This window comes from Maylandia zebra, linkage group LG16, assembly GCF_041146795.1.
Source record: "Maylandia zebra isolate NMK-2024a linkage group LG16, Mzebra_GT3a, whole genome shotgun sequence".
Taxonomy (NCBI): Eukaryota; Metazoa; Chordata; class Actinopteri; order Cichliformes; family Cichlidae; genus Maylandia; species Maylandia zebra.
The window spans coordinates 12,720,715-12,740,058 of record NC_135182.1 but is presented as its reverse complement, the minus strand read 5'-3'; the positions used below and the strand labels follow the sequence as shown (position 1 = coordinate 12,740,058).

The window sequence follows — 19,344 nt, the reverse complement described above, 5'->3', positions numbered from 1 at the left end:
TCCTGCTTTACAGGTGAAAATAGAGCAAAAGGACCGCTGAGTCTTTGACTTTATTTATTTTCTGCTGTGTTTTACTTGCATCTGTTTGAAAGAGTGAGTGAAAACACAAAAAATATTTTATTTTATGTGCTGGAATGTGTAGAAAATAGGTTTAAATGTTAAACTAATTTATTCAAGTCAGAGAATGTTGCATATAATTAAATGTTTTGCTTGATGCATAAAGTTAAAAGATTAAAACTGATAAAACAAGTTAAAAAAAGAGACTTTTCCATTTGATTACATTTTGTATGATGGATTATGTAGAAAAAGTAGAATTGGGCTGACAGATCTATCACTTTATCACCTCTTCAGGTTGTAAATCGTGTTTTTAAAAAGTAACTAAGTAACTAAGTAACTAAGTAATTAATTACTTTTGAAAATAAGTAATCAGTAAAGTAACGGGATTACTTTTTGGGGGGAGTAATCAGTAATTAGTTACTGATTACTTTTTTCAAGTAACTTGACCAACACTGCTCACCATCCTGTCTACTCACAGCTGGTGATCAGTCCAGTGTCCTTGGAGAGCTTTCTTTCAGCAGCTTTGCACAAGCTCCAGAAACACGGATTGCTCATCTGATTCAGACAGATGAAACCAGACAAAAACGTCTGGTTGCAGGGTGATCAGGGAACTTCAGCTGCTGTTCGAGGTTGACCGATACCTGCCAGGCTCTTGCTGAGGTCAGGATGCCTGCAGATGGTCATTTGTCACTGTTTGGATTGCTTGTGTTTTCTGATTGCTCCAGCGATGGTCCTCAGGACCTGATAGTCCCTTTGTTGTGTTGGGATGTGTGGGCATCTTGCTTTAGAACAATGAATCCCAGAAGTGTTGAAGAAAACATGTTGAAGAGAACAGATGTTCTGTTGCAAATTCAAACTGTGCCACATGTTTCTGAGGTTCATCAATGTTACTGTTCGGTAACATTGCAGGGCATCTATGAAGAACAGCAATCAGCAGCTTTACTGTGGACTGACAAACACCAGAGTCATTAAATCGTTCAACTTCTCTCTTTTTTTTTTTTTACGTAATATTTACAGTTAATCTTAAAAACAACCTACTCAAAGAGACCATCTGGCACTGTAAGTCATCTGGTTTGATGACAATAGGCGAAACCCTAACCCTGTACTTGGAGACACACAAAAAGTAGCAACAACAAATTACAAATTTGATAAAACATGGTTAGAGTCAGGATCATCACTGATAATAACCTAGTGCTCAGAGAGTTAATGTAGTGTGTTTTTTTATTATTTCAAATTGAATGTCCTGAACCAAAGAACCTGATTTAAAAAAAAAAAGAAGAATAAATTGCAACTGTCTAAATGCTGCACTCGCTCTGCTTAGACCTTTCACCTGTAAAACAGGCACTTTGTCTCTTCCTCAGCTGCCTGCTTTCTCTCTCTCTCTCTCTCTGGTATGATGAGTTGTCATGAGTAGCTTCAATGTGAAGTCAGATTTTTAAGGAGGAGAATGAGAGGAGTTAGAGGTGGAGTTCTTTTTTCTTGCCAGGGATAAAAGTTTTGAAGCAGCAGCGAGCTCCTCCAGACGGAAGCTGACACTGATACTACACTGACAATAACTCTATCAAGTCAGCCACGATATATTGCACTCAATGCAGCAGTAGCTGAGGATTTTTTCTCTTTGACGCAACACAAGTGATTTGCACATATTTTAATTTGGCCTCCTTATTGGTATTTTTTTTTACCACTTGTATGCACATTATTGTGACAGTATTAATGTTTTTTTATTCATTTGTGACTGAATTTCTTCAGTGACAATACACTAAAGGCTGAGAAGTAAGAAGCAGAGTGAACTAGAATACAACAGAGGCCAGTAAAATGCAGGATTATGAGGCATCCATCTCATTTCTTGGGACGTGGGGCCGGTTTCAGATGAAAGTCTTCTTTTTGCTGTGTGTCACCTGTCTTCCTGCCGGGTACAACATCCTGTCTGTCATCTTTCTGCTGGCTACCCCCCCACACCAGTGTTACATCCCAGCACACAGGAACCTGAGCCAGGACTGGATGCAGGCCAGCATCCCACTGCAGGTAAGAACTGAATGATTCTGGATGTAATTCACAGAGTAGTCAAAAACAATCACTCATTCACACACAATCTTTATAGTCATCTGTGTCATTTCTGTCAGTGCAGATGAATTTTACCTGTTTACACAGTTGTTGTGGGTCTGATGGTTGCTGCTAACAAACATGACAAAAGCCCTTTATTCTGCCCACTGCTCCTCTGCTGTTTGCAGCTGTAGTTGAATTACTTTGTTGTAATATAAGCGTGAGAGAGCCTCGCACTAAAACAGTCAGCTCACCTAAATCTGCAACAAGATATCCAAGTCATTTACCCCTGCTGGTCTCTTGCACTGCACAAGCTCATGACGGTTACTTTGTCAGTAACATGTTGTCCTCACGTTTGTTCATTTTTCTTCAACTCCCACACACATATCAGCACAGAGGAGGTAAAGTAACTATTGTTCGCAAAGCAGTGAAACTGATATTTAAGAAGCTACACATGCAAGATTTCGTTCTCAGCTGTTCTCAATGAAAACTGTTATCAGCAATGAGACAAGGGTGGACGGAGCGCTCAGATCTCTCACAGTAAAACAATGAAAAACTACAGCAGGGGCGTGTGGCTGCTGTTGCTGTTATGTCACACCAGACAATAATTGAAATTGTGCTGATGCATAAATGTAGAGGAAAGAAAATAATAACAATTTAACAATAAAAGTTTAAGCATTCACATTGTGTGTGTGTGTGTGTGTATATATATATATATACACACACAATGTGAAGGCAATGTGAAACTTTACTTTATATCGGTGCTCTGGATCCAGCTGTGATCCTCACTTTTGTCAGAACTGGTCTAACCTGAACTGATGTAGCCTGCTCTGGCACATGTCACCTCCCTGCTGCTGCAGTGCAAGTTGGCAATAACAAATATATTGTTTCCTGCTCAACAGGTGGCCGGGCAGCTGGAAAGAAGCAGTTGTAGCCGGTATGAGCTGGACCTGGTGCAAAACCTGTCTGAGCTGGGAATCAGACCCAACCTAGGCCAGATCTACAACTATTCTGCACTCGGAGCAAGCGCAGGGGTCATGCTGTCCAGCCTGAAGCAGGAGGAGTGCAAAGATGGATGGATCTACAGCACAGAGCACTACGAGTCGACTGTAGTCACTGAGGTACTGTTACTGTCTAAATGATATTGTTCAGATCCAAGTCTCCCTGGATCACAAAGGACTTCCTGGTTAAATTATATAGTGGCCTGCGAGCTTGCTGAGTCCCCTTCCAGTTGCAGGTTACATTCGCCTGTTTGCTTTATATTCCAGTGTACGCGTTCGATATTTTATGTTTTTATGCCTGCTTCAGAATATCTATTTTATTTATTTATTTAGGACAGTGCATGTTAATGAACATAAATGTAAAAAAAAAATGACATGAATGTAAACATGCCAGATTATAGCCAAAGGCTAATTTCCATCTGTTGTCCTTAAACATAAAAAAAAATAGACATAATAATTCATAAAAATTCATCATTCATTCATAATAAAAACTCCATCACCAAACTCACACATACACACCATTCTGTTCCCAAATAAAACATTAAAACTATACAACTCATACATGATCACACACTTGATTTGTCCATAACCCGTTTTTAACCTTTGCCTTAAACAAATTGAGTGTAGAGCATTCTCTAACTGGTTGAGGACGACTGTTCCACAGATGGCCTCCCTTAACAGAGAGGACGTTCTGCCCAAATGCTGTCCGTCTGTAGGGTATAAACAAGTCTCCTCAGATTGTAGCTTGAGTGGTCCTGTCTGAGCTTTCTTTATGCCTAATGAACTGCTTTAGTGGTGGTGGAGCAAGGGAGTGTAAGACTTTATATATTAATTAAACACAATCTTTTAAGTTTCACTAAGTTATTGAAGTTCAGTAATTTATGTTTTTTTTTAACACATGACAGTGGTGGTGGGAAGTTGGTTTTTTGTCAAGTAGTTTTAAACTTTTTATAAATGTTTTCAATAGTTTTAAGTGTTGTTGGACAAGCAAGTGACCAGGACGTCAAACAATAGTCCATATGAGAGATGATCATTGAGTAAAAATAAGTTTTTGCAACATTCATATTTAAATTATTACGTATATGATTAAAATTTCCATTATTAAATTTAAGTACCTGGGACACTTTATTTATGTGACTCTTGAAGGATAATGTTGGGTCTAGAATGACCCCAGGATATCTATATGTTTTCCTTGTCTTCTAGTTTAACCTTGTGTGTGGCAACCGGTGGAAACAGCTACTGACCTCTCTCATCTACTTTCTGGGAGGACTTTGTGGCTGTTTCCTCTCTGGACAGCTATCTGACCGGTAAATTTACAGTTCAACAATTCTCTAAAGTTATAGTCTCTAAAGTTAGCATAAATGCAATGTTTTTCATTAAAACATGTCTGCTAGTTAGCTGTGAGCTAGCTCATGTAGCACTTGGTAAAGTGTAAAGCTAAAATATGTCCAAAACATTGCATAAATCTGTTGGTATTTGTGTTATTCAACTATATGTTTGGATTTTTGGCTGCTACATGTTTTTCCACCAGTAGGGGGCAGTCACGAAAAAAGAAAAACTATGTTCGAAAAAGGAAAAGAAGAAGAGTGTATTTTTGGGCTCTGTATGTGAAAGCCACGGTTCTGAAGTACCCAAATAAACTCGGTTCTGCTGTTTACACCAAGTTGTCCTGGAGTGGTGTAACATTTTGGAGGTTCCACCGAGATAGTTTTTGGGACTACTTCACACAGAGGAACACAGTAAAGGAGCGTGACAGAGCAAAGGAGCTAATGCTAACGGATTGCGACAGTCTAGCTAATGCCACGGAAACTGTGTTTTCTCCGGTCGGATACACTGAGAGAGTTTTACTCGTCTTAGTTATCTTTCAAGCATGTCTGTGAACCGTGAAGATTTTTTGTTGGAATTGGAGCAGAAGTTATGTGGACTTTCTTTGGAAGAACTGCTCAGAGTATGTGAACTATGTAATATTACAGAAAAGGGCAGCAAAGAAATACAAAGCAAATCTCGCAGAGCTCTCGTTAAGCTTATTAGCCAGTTTTGTGAACGAGAAGAGCTTTTACAGCGAGAGGATGAAGGCATGTCGGTGCTTCTGGAGCTAAATGATGTGCTGGTTTTGCTGGTGGAGGCGCGGTCAGCGGCTGTCGGCGCAGGAGCGGTGGTCCGGTCTTCATCTTCAGACAGAGCGGAGATGACGGTGGAGGCTGTGCACGAGGAGCAACTGGCAGCGGCGCGGGCACCTCCGGAGCAGCGGACAGGGCCGATGACATCGCTAGAGCATCAGGCGGCTCAAGGGACATCAGCGGAGCAGCAGGTGGCCATGAGGACGTCGCTGGACGGCGAAACACAGCGCAAGGGGAGAGACTGTATTGGCAACAGCTGCTGTAATGTTTCATCAGGTGGATTCAGAAAAGACTTCAGGATAAGTGGACATGTGGGTGAGTCTACAGCTAAAGACACGCTGAGTTTCAGTAGCTTAGAGCACCAGATGGAAAGCGGCTTAAAAACGGGCTACTCTGAAGCTGTCATACGTGCCATCAGTCCTGGGTTAAAACTAAGGAGCTATTTGGAAGGGAAAGAAGATCTCACATTGACCAGCCTGAGACAAGTTCTAAAAGCCCATTATGCAGAAACGGATGCAACAGTACTGTACCAGCAATTAACCAAAGCTACACAGGGGGCAAATGAAACACCACTTGAGTTCCTGATTAGAGTGCTGGATTTGCGTCAAAAAATCCTTTTCGCATCTGAGCGCACCCAGTCTAGCCTAAAGTATAACAAAGAACTTGTTCAAAGTCAATGTTTTCAGTCCATTAGAACGGGTCTTCTAAATGACAATGTCAGAGCAGAAATGAGAGCATATTTGCAGGATGAAAACTGTAGCGATGAACTCTTATTAATGAAAATGCAAACAGCCCAGTACAATGAAAGTGAGAGAGCATTAAAGGCAAAAGCCCACAGGTCATTTAGAACAGGACTAAATGTAGTTGAGCAGAATGTAGCGCTTACTGATCCCCGCACAAGCCAGCCTGACACAAAACTGGCTAAAACCCTCAAAGATAACTCCTTATTTGCAAAAATTGAGGAAAGTAACTCAGCAATTAGGGAACTCACAGGACAGGTAGCTTCACTAGTGCAAACTGTCCAACGAGATAGAAGTGGTGATGGTGGTAGACAAGTCAGGGCGTACAGAAAGGCAGCTCAGAGACCAAAAAGGCGATGCTCTGCATGTCAACAAGAAAACAGGGACTGTGACCATTGTTTCAAATGTGGCAGTGACTCTCACTGGGCAAAGGGATGTAAAGTAAGGGGAGCTCAGAAGCAGGAAAACTGGGCGGGGCTGTGACTGCGGGACAAGCCACAGCTTTACCACCAATGTCCCAATGTGATAACATTCCCAAGGCCCAAAGCTTATCCCTAGCATCACCAACTGACTCAGGAAATCCTAAAATTAGGAACCAACCCCCAAACGTGTTAAATTTAAGTACCAAAAAAAGAAAAGTAGCACAGCTCGTGCGCAGAAAGTGTCTAGTATGGTGTAGAATGAATAACTGCAAAACACAGGCACTGTGGGACACGGGAGCCCAAGTTTCAATAATGAGTGCATGCTGGAAATCAGACAATTTACCTCACTTAGAAGTTCACCCCATCAGCGATTTACTAAGTAAGGATGAACTTTTAGACTTGAGAGCTGTAAATGGATCTGAAGTCCCTTTCCAGGGTTGGGTAGAAGTTAGCCTTAGCCTTTGTGATTCGAGAGGAAAAGCTGTAGCTCAGAATGAGGTTCGGGTTCCAATCCTAGTAAGTCAGGATGTGATGCAAAAACCAATAATAGGGTTTAATGCTATTGAGGAACTGATAAAAAAAGACACTACTCAGTCCAGTGAAAGCTTGTCTTTACTCAGAAACTCTCTAAGAGTAGGATCAAGCAAAGCAGAAGCACTGTTGAACCTTGTCCACACCACCAGTAGCGAGATAGTTACTTATCCTATCAGATCAGGACGCAAAGCTATTGTCGTACCGAGTGGACAAATGTACGGCGTTAGTTGTTCCATCAAAACAGACCTAAAGGTAAAAAGTGAAATGCTTTTTGAGCCAGATGAAAACTTGTCTTTAGATGAGGGTCTGAAATCTAACTGCCAGTTGCTGTCTGTATCAGGCAGTACCCGCAAAGTCAATATCTATGTTACTAATGCTACCAAACATGACATTGTGCTGCCACCTAAAACCCTTCTAGGTAACATAGAGAGGGTAACACATAGTTATCCTGTAAATCTCAAAGAAGCTCAGATAGGCTCGATTGTAGAAAAAGACAATCAGAACCCACCTAGCTCAGCAGAAGAGCCTTGGGAACCACCTGTCAATTTGGGCCACCTTAACACAGAACAACAGGCAGTTGTCTTGGAAATGTTAAGGGAGGAGTCAGGCGCATTTGCTAAACACAAAGAGGAAGTTGGTTACATAAAAAATTTAAAAATGGATATCAAACTCACTGATCAGATTCCTGTAGCCAAATCCTATAATGCGGTCCCACGTGCTCTCTATGATGAAGTAAAAAGTCACATTCAGGACTTGTTAAAAAAAGACTTTATTCACAAATCAACCTCACCATATGCCTCTCCAATAGTGTGTGTGAGGAGGCGGGATGGAGGCCTGAGACTGTGTGTTGATTATAGGGGCCTCAATAAAAAGACCATTCCAGACAGACACCCTATTCCACGAATACAGGAAATCCTTGATGGACTTGGCGGCAATAGGTGGTTTAGTGTGCTTGACCAAGGCAAAGCGTACTATCAAGGTGAAATCAGCGAAGACTCAAAATAATATACCGCCTTCACAACACCCTGGGGGCTGTATGAATGGAATAGAATCCCATTTGGACTCACCAATGCACCTGCAGCTTTCCAGCGGAGCATGGAGGAAAGTTTGGAAGGCTTGAGGGACAAAATATGCACTCCATATTTAGATGATGTTTTGGTGTACAGTCAAACATTTGAACAGCATATTGAAGATTTGAGATCAGTTCTCAAACGTCAGCGGGCTTGGGGAGTAAAACTAAGACCTGATAAATGTGACTTGTTTAAAAATGAGGTCCGCTATGTGGGCAAAATCATTTCAGCAGACGGCTACAAAATGGATGACAAAGAGGTACAAGCAGTACGAGCTTTGAAGGACAACCCACCAACAAACATTAAAGAGCTGAGAAAGCTTTTAGGATTTTTAGGATACTACCGAAGCTATGTACAAGATTTTTCAAGACATGCAAAGTGCCTATATGATTTACTCTCAGTTGACCACACCCAAACAGTGCTGCACCCACCCAAAAAATCATATGGAGTGACAGCCACCAAAAAGCACTAGACTATTTGGTGGATGTTTTGACTAATCCACCTGTGATGGCTTATCCTAAGTTTGAGGAACCCTTCATTCTGCACATCGATGCTTCAGAAGAAGGCCTTGGTGCAGTTTTGTATCAGAGGCAGGACAGTAAATTAAGAGTCATTGGATATGGGTCAAGAACATTAACACAAGCTGAGAGGAACTACAGGTGGCACTCAGGGAAACTTGAGTTTTTGGCACTAAAATGGGCTGTGACTGAGTGCTTTAGAGACTATTTGTTCTATGCTCCCTCAGTGACAGTGTACAGTGATAACAACCCTTTAACCTATGTTTTAGGCACAGCTAAACTGAATGCAACAGGGCACAGATGGGTTTCCGAGCTGGCTGATTTTAACATAACACTGAAATACCGACCCGGAAAAAGTAACGTTGATGCAGACTTTTTGTCCAGAACACCTTCTAGTATGGATTCATACATGTCAGAATGTACTGAGCTGTGTTCGCCTGAAGTGTTAAGCGCAGTACTGAATGCCATTGAAACACAGGAAGACAAACAACTGGATTGGATATCAGCCATAACATGCAATCCAGAAGTAAACAAAATACTTACAGAAAATCTGCCAGATGTGAGGATCACAACGCAGGAGCTATTGCAAGCTCAAAAGCAGGACCCTGCCATAGCTTATGTTCTTAACTTAAAGAGTACTGGTGCGAGTCTTGACAAGACATCAGCGCTCAAAACCCCTACAGGAAAACAGCTACTACACGAGTGGAAAAAGCTGTTTATCTCAGATGACGGGTTGCTGATACGAAAGACTGTGACTTACACTCAGATTGTGATTCCGGAATCGCACAAAGAACTGGTGTACAAACACCTTCACTGCGAAATGGGTCACTTGGGGGTGGACCGTGTGATGAATTTGGCAAGGAGTAGGTTTTATTGGCCGAATATGTACAAAGATATTGAGTTTTTCATCACACAGGTGTGCAAATGTAATATTCAGAAAAAACCTACAGTTCAGTGTAGGGCCCCCATGTGTCACGTGCCGGCTACTGCACCCTTTGAAATGGTTTCAATAGACTATGTCCATCTCGAAAAGAGCAGGGGAGGGTATGAGTATATTTTAGTGTTACAGGACAACTTCAAGTTTGCTCAAGCCTACCCTACACGCAACAAATCTGGCAAAACAGCAGCAGACAAAATTTTTAATGACTTTTCCTTGAAATTTGGTTTTCCTGGTAAATTACATCACGATCAAGGCAGAGAATTTGAAAACCATTTATTCAAACAGCTGCAGAAGTACACAGGAATAGCCAATTCAAAGACCACACCCTACCATCCACAGGGGAACCCAGTGGAAAGGTTTAATCGCACCTTGCTGTCAATGCTCCGGACCCTGGATGAGGAAAAGAAAGGAAACTGGAGTGACTATGTAAACAAAGTTGTGCATGCCTATAATTGCACAACTAGTGACTCGACAGGGTACTCGCCCTTTTATTTACTCTTTGGTAGACATCCACGTCTCCCTATTGATGTAATTTTTGGACTGAGTGAGACGAACAAATGCAAATCATATGAGGATTATGCTCACAAATGGCAACAACAAATGAAAGAAGCATATGACATTGCATCCAGAAACATTAAAAAGACTCTGGCAAGAGGGAAATCACATTATGACCTGAAGAGACAAAGTGCTGTACTCTCACCTGGGGACAGGGTACTTGTCAGGAACATGTCAGAGAGGGGAGGCCCGGGAAAGTTACGCTCCTATTGGGAGGATCAAGTTCACATAGTGATCTCTCAAAAGGGGGAAAACAGCCCTGTTTATGAGGTTAAGCCGGAGCGTGGTGCTGGGCGAGGCCGTATCCTCCACCGCAACATGTTAATGCCCTGTAATGCATTACCGCTTCCCACAATAACAAGAACTGAACGAAGCCACACTACACAGACACAAAAACAAAGAGACCTACAAGACGCATCGAACCATATAGAGAGCTCAGATGATGAAGAACAGTATTGGTCTCAGAGAGTGAGGCACCACCACTGTCAGCCTCAAGGGGATTTAATGGTGTCTGCACCTGCTACTGAACTGGACCAGGACCTTCAGCGAAAGAGCACGGAGCTTAGAGTGGATGCTGAAGAGTTTCAAGTAGAAATGGTGAATGGACAAGGTAACGCTGAACATGACACCTCAGCATCATCAGACACTGTTGCTTCGCCAGGTCAGCCCAGTGAAATGAACCCAGAACTGTCGGAACCGCAGCCGAGAAGATCTCAGAGGGAGAGATGTCCACGGAAAATATTGACTTATGATGCGTTTGGCCAACCAGTTCAAAGAGCAATTGGTCACAGTGTTAACCCATTGTATGCCAGTGCAGCAGCACCGCCATTCTATGACCAGTTTGGAGTACCTTGGGCAGCTCTACAGATGCCTTACTATGCAGCTTATGTGCCAGTTAGTTATTATTGAACTGTGAAAGAGTTTTTTTGAATTTAAATGATGTTACTTTTCAAAAATGTATGGGGACTTACAAGGCCTTACCAATATGGTGACACAAGTATTTGATACTTTTGGGATGGTAGCGTAAGACATTGGATCGTTATGTTTGATGAGGTTAATTGTGATTAAATGGTTACTATCTAAGTTGATAAGCTCCGGAGCACGTGATAAAGTGATAGTAATGTCTTAGAGGGTAATAATTGTATGTGGACTGTTGGAAACAACTCAGCATTGTTATAAGCCGATGCTTATCTGGTAAGAGAGTAACATGTGATTCTGTCACCTGAGGTCCAATAGTGCATCATGAAAGTGATCTTAAAGCACTGCTAAATCCTATTCCGACTTACGCCATCTCTACGTTGTCACAAGGAAAAGAGAAGTATAGTTGTTTATTTTTGTTTCTTATTGTCATGTTTCCTCAATGTTGGGACAACATTTATTTAGCATGGGAGGAATGTAGCACTTGGTAAAGTGTAAAGCTAAAATATGTCCAAAACATTGCATAAATCTGTTGGTATTTGTGTTATTCAACTATATGTTTGGATTTTTGGCTGCTACATGTTTTTCCACCAGTAGGGGGCAGTCACGAAAAAAGAAAAACTATGTTCGAAAAAGGAAAAGAAGAAGAGTGTATTTTTGGGCTCTGTATGTGAAAGCCACGGTTCTGAAGTACCCAAATAAACTCGGTTCTGCTGTTTACACCAAGTTGTCCTGGAGTGGTGTAACACTCACACTGTACCAAATAAAATATGTTGCGTTCTTGGATAGTGGTCATGCTAGCTGCTAATGCTTTATTCCGTTTAAAAAACCAAAAACATAAATATATAAAAAGAAGAACATATGTGCTCATGTGGCTGATTGCGCTTTTGTTGTATTTGTGCTAAAGGTTTGGCAGGAAGCCTGTTCTCTTTGGTGCGATTGCCACACTTAGTATCTTCAGCCTTGCTTTGAAATTTGCTCAGTCCTGGGCCGTCTTCGCTGTGCTTTTCTTCATGGTTGGCATGGGTCAGCTCACCAGCTACATAGTTCTGTTTGTATTGGGTAAGTGTGTTCTCTTGTTTTCAGGATACTACTTTCCACTGGCTGCATGCTGTACTGCTGCTTTCTTAATCAAATCTCATTGAAAAATAAACCTTTTAATCAACAACTTCTGCCTCTCGGCCTGGGGCTCGGTCACTCTGGCACAACTGGCTGCCGGCGGAGCTCACAGGCACGTCACTGCAACCCCCCCCCCCCCCGGCTTCTGCTCCACGGCTGCTGAGTGACCCCTCATCTGGGGTTCTTCTCAGCTCTTTCTGGGACAGTGGCGCAGCTGCCCCTCTGTTGGTCTCTTGTGTTCTGGGGGCCTCTGGATGTCTGGAGTTTTGATCTCCTCCATACCTGCTTCATGCCCTGGTGGACGGGGCTGTGGCCCCCCACACCCTATAGCAGATCATTACATGAAGGAACCTTTTAAAAACAAGCGCGCTCATGCTCACAGGTGTACACACGGGTGCTCACACACACAAACTACACCCTTTTTGGCTCCTACCTCAAAGCACACTGTGCGCTGTCGATCTTACGTGCTGCACAATAATGTTTAATATTTAGTATTTACTGTTATATTCCCATAGATCATTGTGATGTTGTTTATTATGTTGCTCTTTTTTTTCTTCTGCTTGTTTTCTCTTTTTTCTTTCTCAACAGGTGATCCAGGTGATTGATATATGTATTGTCACGGTTCAGTATTTTGAGTTGTTATGTTTTGGTGTGTTTTTGCATTTTGGATTCTTTTCTTATTATGATGATAATGATGATTATGACTCTATGTTTCAGTTATTCTTGTTTAGGGATTAGTTCGTAGGTTTTTTGTTCTCATGTTTATTGCAGGTTTAGTTCAGTGTCTAGTCTGTCTCTCTGTGTCGTGTCTGCATCTTTGTTTAGTGGTGTCCTGTTTCCTGTTTTACTCTGAAGGTTCATGTTCCTGTCTTATGTCAGAGTTTCTAGCTTTGTTCCCCCTGTCTCATTAAGGTCTTATTCCTCCCAGCTGTGTTCCCCTTCTGTCTCTAATTCCTTGATGACTTCCTCAGTGTATTTAAGCCCAGTGTGTCTTTGTGTCAGTGTCAGATCGTCTGTTATCCTCATCTTGTATTTTCGTAGTTTCCCCTATGTGACACTGTGTTTCATAGCCTGCTTAGTTACTCTGTGTTTATAGTTTTTCCATAGTTCCTTCACAGAGTGTCTTAGCCTTTTTAGATTACACAGTGTTCTCTGTCTTCTTAGTTTTCCCAGTTTCAGTGTTCCCTAGTGTTTTTGTTATGCCTTCAGCCACGATAAAGGCTTGCCTTATTTTGGAAACCTAGTTCTGTCTCCACCGTGTCTGCTCTTGGGTCTACCTCATTCTTCACACCGGCGCACCCCGCCGTGACATGTATTTTTTGTCTGCTTATTTTGTTGGTTTTTGTTTTTTGCCCTTTATCCACGTCCCTCTTCCCCGCTGTTTTTCTTTCCCTCTTTCTTTCTCCCCTTTCTTTTCCCCAATCAAATCTGTCCCGTATTTAGCAAGTGAAAATAAAATAAACAATAAAAAGTGAATCAAATGGACCATTACGGCAAGGCTGGGATGGTCCATTTGGTAAAGTAAATCCGTTGGGCATCTTTCTTCGCCTTTAGACAATAATTCTGATGGCAAAAGAGCCAAACGGGACAGACAAAAACAAAAAACAAAAACAACTTCTGCCCTCTTGTGAAATTTCTCCACAGGTTCAGAGATCCTCGCTGGCTCATCTAGAGTTCTCTACGCCAGCATGTGTTTACCTTTCATGTATGTATTTGGTATGATGCTGCTTCCTGCTACTGCCTACTTGCTCAGAAACTGGAAACACCTGTCGCTGTTAATGGCCCTGCCTGGGCTGGCCAGCCTCCCCCTCTGGTGGTAAAATGACCTCACTACACTATCAAGATTTTTTTTTGCTGGTGACATTTTCATAGTTAGACTTAATGGAGAGTGTGCGATAGACAGAATGTTGAGGAATTTGTGTAAATGCGCTTCAGTGTAAAAAGTATTTTAGGTCATTTTCATTGCCTATCATGAGATTTTTCTTTCTGACCAAAAACATGTACGATTGTCCAACACTGATGCTTAACACCAACATTAAGCTAAATGTGTACCTTAGTGTCTGTTCGTCATCCATCCATCCATCCATCCATCCATCCATCCATCACTTTCTTCCACTCATCCAGATGTCCTTTTGCTTCCTTGTTGGGGGAACCTGAGACAAAAGAGATATGTAATCTCTCTAGGTCTCCTTCATGCTGGGCATGCCTAGAAGGCCATGTTAGATGCTCATTTCTGCAAAACTGGATTTTGCTGTATGAGATCATTAAAGGGGGCAAACCCTTTAAAGTTCAGAAAATGGGTTTGGTGTGTTTGTATTCTTACCCATTCTTTCAGTCACACTTGTTTTCATAGTTGAAGGTGCAAACATAGATAAACTGGTAAACCAAAGTCTTCTGGCTCCACTCTCTGTTCACTACAAAGACCTGACATAACACACATTTTACAAGTGAGCCCACACAAATGCACTTGTCCATCTCATAGTCCATGTTCCCATCACTTGTATTCTAGATTGAGAAATACCCAAAGAAAGCAATAGTTAGTTTGAAGACAAACAACCACCAAAATGGAACTGAAGCATGGTCTCAGTCATCCCAGCCACTTCACACTCGGTTGCAAATATTATAATGAATGTGACCTTCTGATCACATTATCTACCAACGGAGTGGACCCTCATTGCCCCAGCTCAGATCCTGATCATGAATACTGCAAACAGGATTGTAGACTCAAGACAAACCCGCTGACGTCTAGCACACATTCCTGCTCATTTATTTTCAGCATGGATGTTGTATTTCTACTGTGGATCAACTAAGCAAACACTAAATGCGTGTTTGAAGTGAAACTTTATACCTTTCTTTAGCGTGACTATGCCATCTACACCTATTTGGAGTAGATTTTCACTAATTTTACAGGTGTTCTTATTGTTCTGAGATAAATTCTGAACTTATATATTTCAACAGCAACTTAATGAATAATTAACACTGTCTCCGTCTACTCAGGTAGATGTGTTTTCACCTAAGTGATGACTTGACTGATGAACTGCAGACAATCTAGATTTGTGTCTGTCTGTCCACCAGGCTGATTCCAGAGTCTCCTCGCTGGCTAGTGTCTAAAGGCCGTTTGCAAGAAGCAGAACGCTTGTTAAGGTCAGCGGCTCTGGAGAACGGAGTGGAAGCTCCTCCTGTTATCTTCCTCTCTGCAAATGTAAGGGCTTCTGACATCAACTTTGTTCCACACTGTAAACTATTGTGGCCACTGCAATGACGTTTCTCTGTCACTGTAGGTTCAACAGTCTGATAGCAAGAAGGCTGAGACCCTCAATTTCCTGGACCTCCTAAAGGCCAAAAGCATTCGAAGTGTCACACTCATACTTTGGTTTCTCTGGTGAGTTGAACCTTCTCCTCTGCAGGTGCTCTCAGGAACTGATTTCTTGCTAACTACAGTATAGCATAATTGATAGTTTCATTATTCCGGAGCAAGAACATTAAAAGGAAGTAATCCATGTTTTAAAGGTTACTAGGGAGGACATTACTAGTGACTTCTGTGGCCGCCAACATCTCTTTGGACATGCTGACATCATCAGGATGTATTTTGAACCCTTTGAACAGTCAGTGACCTTTCCTTTAGTGCCATTCTCATGAAAACTTGATTTTTTTGCAGTTTTAGCTATTCCAGCCGACGGACCCTGCTATTGCTCATCCTGTAATGAAGCATCCATCATCCATCCAGTTGCCCCTCAAGAATTCACAAGACTCACTCCTCCTCCTACAGAATTGTTCAGAATTTAACTAAACTTACATATAATGAACATCTAATTCTGGGGTGTCAAACATAAGGCCTCAGAGCCAGAATTGGCACTGCAAAGACTACAATGTGGCCCATTGGATGACTTTATAAAATGTGAATGATGGCAGACATTTTGGACTTTTAACTGTATTTTAAGTTTTACAATTTTTCTCTACTGATAAGAGACACCCCCTGTTGTCATTCGTACAACACCCAAGTAATTAAGTAATAGGTAAACAATAACAATCAAAACATAGAGAAATTCCTGTTTTTTCAGAACTAGTACAGAACTGACCGAAAGAGGTGCTTCCCTGGTTCATCCCAGTTCAGATCAATGTGGCTGTATGTGGCCGTCCCTGATCTAATGGGTCTTCATGCAAATTGTTGTCAAGGTTCACATCACATTTGCTGTTTTAATAATCATAACCTGTGAATAGCGATAGATTGTGAGCTGGACAAGTTTCTACGTCACGTTTTGGTTTATTGATATATTCGATATTACAGCGTCTCAGTGATGCTAACAGGATTTAATTTCTCTCTCTCTTTTTTTTTTAAATTTGTTCTCTTGTTGTTTGCAGGCTTTCTACACATGTGACCTATTCTGGGTTGTCATTCAATATGTCTACACTCTATGGCAACCCCTTCCTGAATTACTTCTTGCTGTCAGCTGTTGAGCTACCAGCATACACTGTCAGCTGGCTAAGTGCATGCAGGCTTTCCCGCCGCCTGTCTTTTATCAGCTTCTCCCTGCTGGGGGCGCTAGCACTCTTCCTCATCCAGGTCACTCTGCACAGTGAGTGAGACCACTATAATCTAGTACTCCCCCGTTGCACTTTTCTCACTCTCTTTGTGAACATAATCATTAATTCATCTAAACAATAAATATTTTGAACCCATAATTGTTTGTCTGGCCAAGCCCCAGAGTAACTTTGATTTTCTTAAGAGCCTTTTTTGGTGAGAAGCAGGACTGGACAGGTCACAAGTTCATCTCTGGGCCAATATGCCAGTAGTGCTCGAAAACACTCTTCATCAGATAATACACAAAACTGACACACAGGTACACTGCAAGCCTTTAAAGGCTCTTATCTATATCAGATATTATGACATCAACATTTTGCCTAGCAACCACCAACTACTTGGCTAAAATGACCAAGTTATAGTGCATTTATACTCCTAGTACTCCTTCTAAAAGTGTGTGTACTATGATTTTCACTTCGCGACAATAACATGTCATTTATAGCTTCAAAAGCTTTATTATGCATGATAACCCCCAAAAAACAGACAAAAATCACAGATCAAACAATAGTATAGCATGGGCATTTATAAAATATGTGTAAAATATGCCTTAAATGTTTGCAACCTGCATGCTGCTGTTGGAAAATAACATATATAGAAAATCTGGCCTGGCATTTAAGAGAGGGAAGGCTCTTTGACTATTGGTTAGTGTTTCTAAATAATTTGTTTCCATCCTCAAAAGCTTACGCTCTTTCCCCTCCCTCCAGGCCATCCAGCTCTCACCCTGTTCCTGGTGCTGCTGGGTAAATTTGGTGTTCTGGTTGGCACGGGCATTTTGTACATGTTCACTGGAGAGCTCTCTCCCACAGTCATCAGAAATACAGTGATGTCATCCTGTGCCATGCTCTCCAGAGTGGGATCCTCTATTTCCCCATACCTACTGCAGCTGGGTGAGATATTTGGGTTCAGATTATCTTTAAGGGAAGTCTTGGTGTGTTGAAAATAAGTTAAAAAACAACAACAACCTTAATGCTTAGCTACCTGTCTCTAAACTTAGTAAACTGACCTGCAGGTTAGTGATGCAGTTTGTAGCAGACAAAGACTGACTTCACTAATCTTGTATAATCTGCTTTGGTCTTGTCCGCAGCTGTGTTCTACGAGTTCCTGCCGTGGATGCTTGTGGGTTCTCTCTCACTTGTCAGTGTCGTGCTCTGCTTTTTTCTTCCGGAGACCTTTAGAGAGCCGCTTCCCGACACCATCGATCAGATGCAAGCAATTCAGAGGTAAGTCTGTCCAACCTTATGACTGCTCTTACTGAGGGTTGTGTTCTGTTTTCAGGGGCATATTTGAAGCGCTAATGTTCTGTACATTACCACAATAGGTTTGTAAATGAAACAACTCAGATGCAGATGAAGTGCAGACTTTCATTTTTAATTCAATGGGCTGAACAAAGCATTGCAAATGTGAGGAACGAAAGCATTTTAACACAATCCTGCGATCATCCACCAGTGTTTACCACTTTCTGTCTTTCTAGCAATTTCTCAGATGGGCGTTTTATCTACTTAATTGATAATGACATAATGAAATAGCCTTTGAGCAAAGGCTCCAATTACTTTTCGTCCCTTTAAAAAAGAGGGTAGCACCTGTTAAATAGCTGAAACCCTTAAACCCTTCACCCAATTTGAATGTGGATACCCATAAATGAAAGCTGAGAGTTTATACATTATGTCCATGTCTATTATATAACTATATTTGGAACATGTTTCAGAAAACAGTAAAAAAATAGAACTTGTCAGTGTCCAAATATATATGGACCTAGCAATATGTAGAAAATATTGGTGTTTTCCATATAAAACAAAAAAGGCAAAAAAAAAAAAAAAGCCACAAAGAATCAGCCGTACTGACACAGCTCTTTTCATCTGCTTCCAGATTCAGGTGGCCATGTGCCTTCAAGCCACCCCAGAAGGATGACATGAAATCAGCTAAAGACCAAACGTCTCTGCCTGAGATCATCTGTTCAACGCGCTTTTAAGACTCGGACACAGAAATGAATGAAGCTGCCTTCACCAACGCTACCACCAACAACAGAATGTGAAACAAAAGACCTTAGTCCATTCTGACAAGATGGTTGTACTGTTTTCTGTCTCCATCATCTTCAAAGACTGTGAGAGAAACCGTAGAATCTCCAGCAATATAGCAGCTTCTCTCTCCACATTACAGAGCAAGGGGAGCTAATACACAATGAGTGTAATTTTTTTACCTTTTAAAAGCAAAGGGGGGAAAAGTTTACCACGATGAAGGTCTAGTTTAGCGTTTTTCCCTCCATCGTTTAAAACACCCGTGCCTTTGAGATAAACGTTATTGTCAGTCATATGAATGTGAATGTGTTTAAGAAATAAAGATCAGAAAATATACATTTCAGATGAAGATTTTTGTTGCTAGATTGCAATTTTTTGGTTCAGTCCTTGGTTCAGTCCAGCAGGACATATTATCAGAAAATGACATTAAAAACTGCTCAGACACAAATAGCAATTAGCCACTGGGTATGCACTCACCAGCCACTTTGTTAGGTACACCTGTTCAATTGTGCGTTAATGCAAATATCTAATCATCCAGTGATAAGACACCAACTCAGTGCATTTAAGCATGTATACATGGTCAAGACGGTCTTCTGACATTCAGACTGAGCTTCAGAACGGGGAAGAAAGGTGATTAAAGTGACTTTGAATCTGGTGTGTTGACTAGCTGGTCTGAGTATTTCAGAAATTTCTATTGTAGGTTCTCTGCC

At 41.5% G+C, this 19,344-nt stretch overlaps 1 protein-coding gene across 3 annotated transcripts; it reads left to right on the top strand.

Moving 5' to 3' along the window:
* Positions 1-1,594: 1,594 nt before the first annotated feature.
* On the top strand, positions 1,595-18,970 carry LOC106675603 (solute carrier family 22 member 4). 3 transcript variants are annotated; one of them, XM_076874839.1, is made up of 11 exons: positions 1,595-2,082; positions 3,003-3,221; positions 4,305-4,408; positions 11,826-11,980; positions 13,682-13,742; positions 15,113-15,239; positions 15,319-15,419; positions 16,400-16,614; positions 17,324-17,506; positions 17,704-17,839; positions 18,486-18,970. In XM_076874839.1, exons 1-11 carry the CDS (start codon positions 1,873-1,875, stop codon positions 18,586-18,588), a joined length of 1,614 nt encoding a protein of 537 aa, XP_076730954.1. In that variant the 5' UTR covers positions 1,595-1,872; the 3' UTR covers positions 18,589-18,970. The 3 variants fall into 3 exon arrangements, with proteins under 3 accessions (XP_076730954.1, XP_014266028.1, XP_076730955.1); XM_014410542.3 differs by having other exon boundaries at positions 13,682-13,853; XM_076874840.1 differs by lacking the exons at positions 11,826-11,980; positions 13,682-13,742.
* Positions 18,971-19,344: the final 374 nt, after the last annotated feature.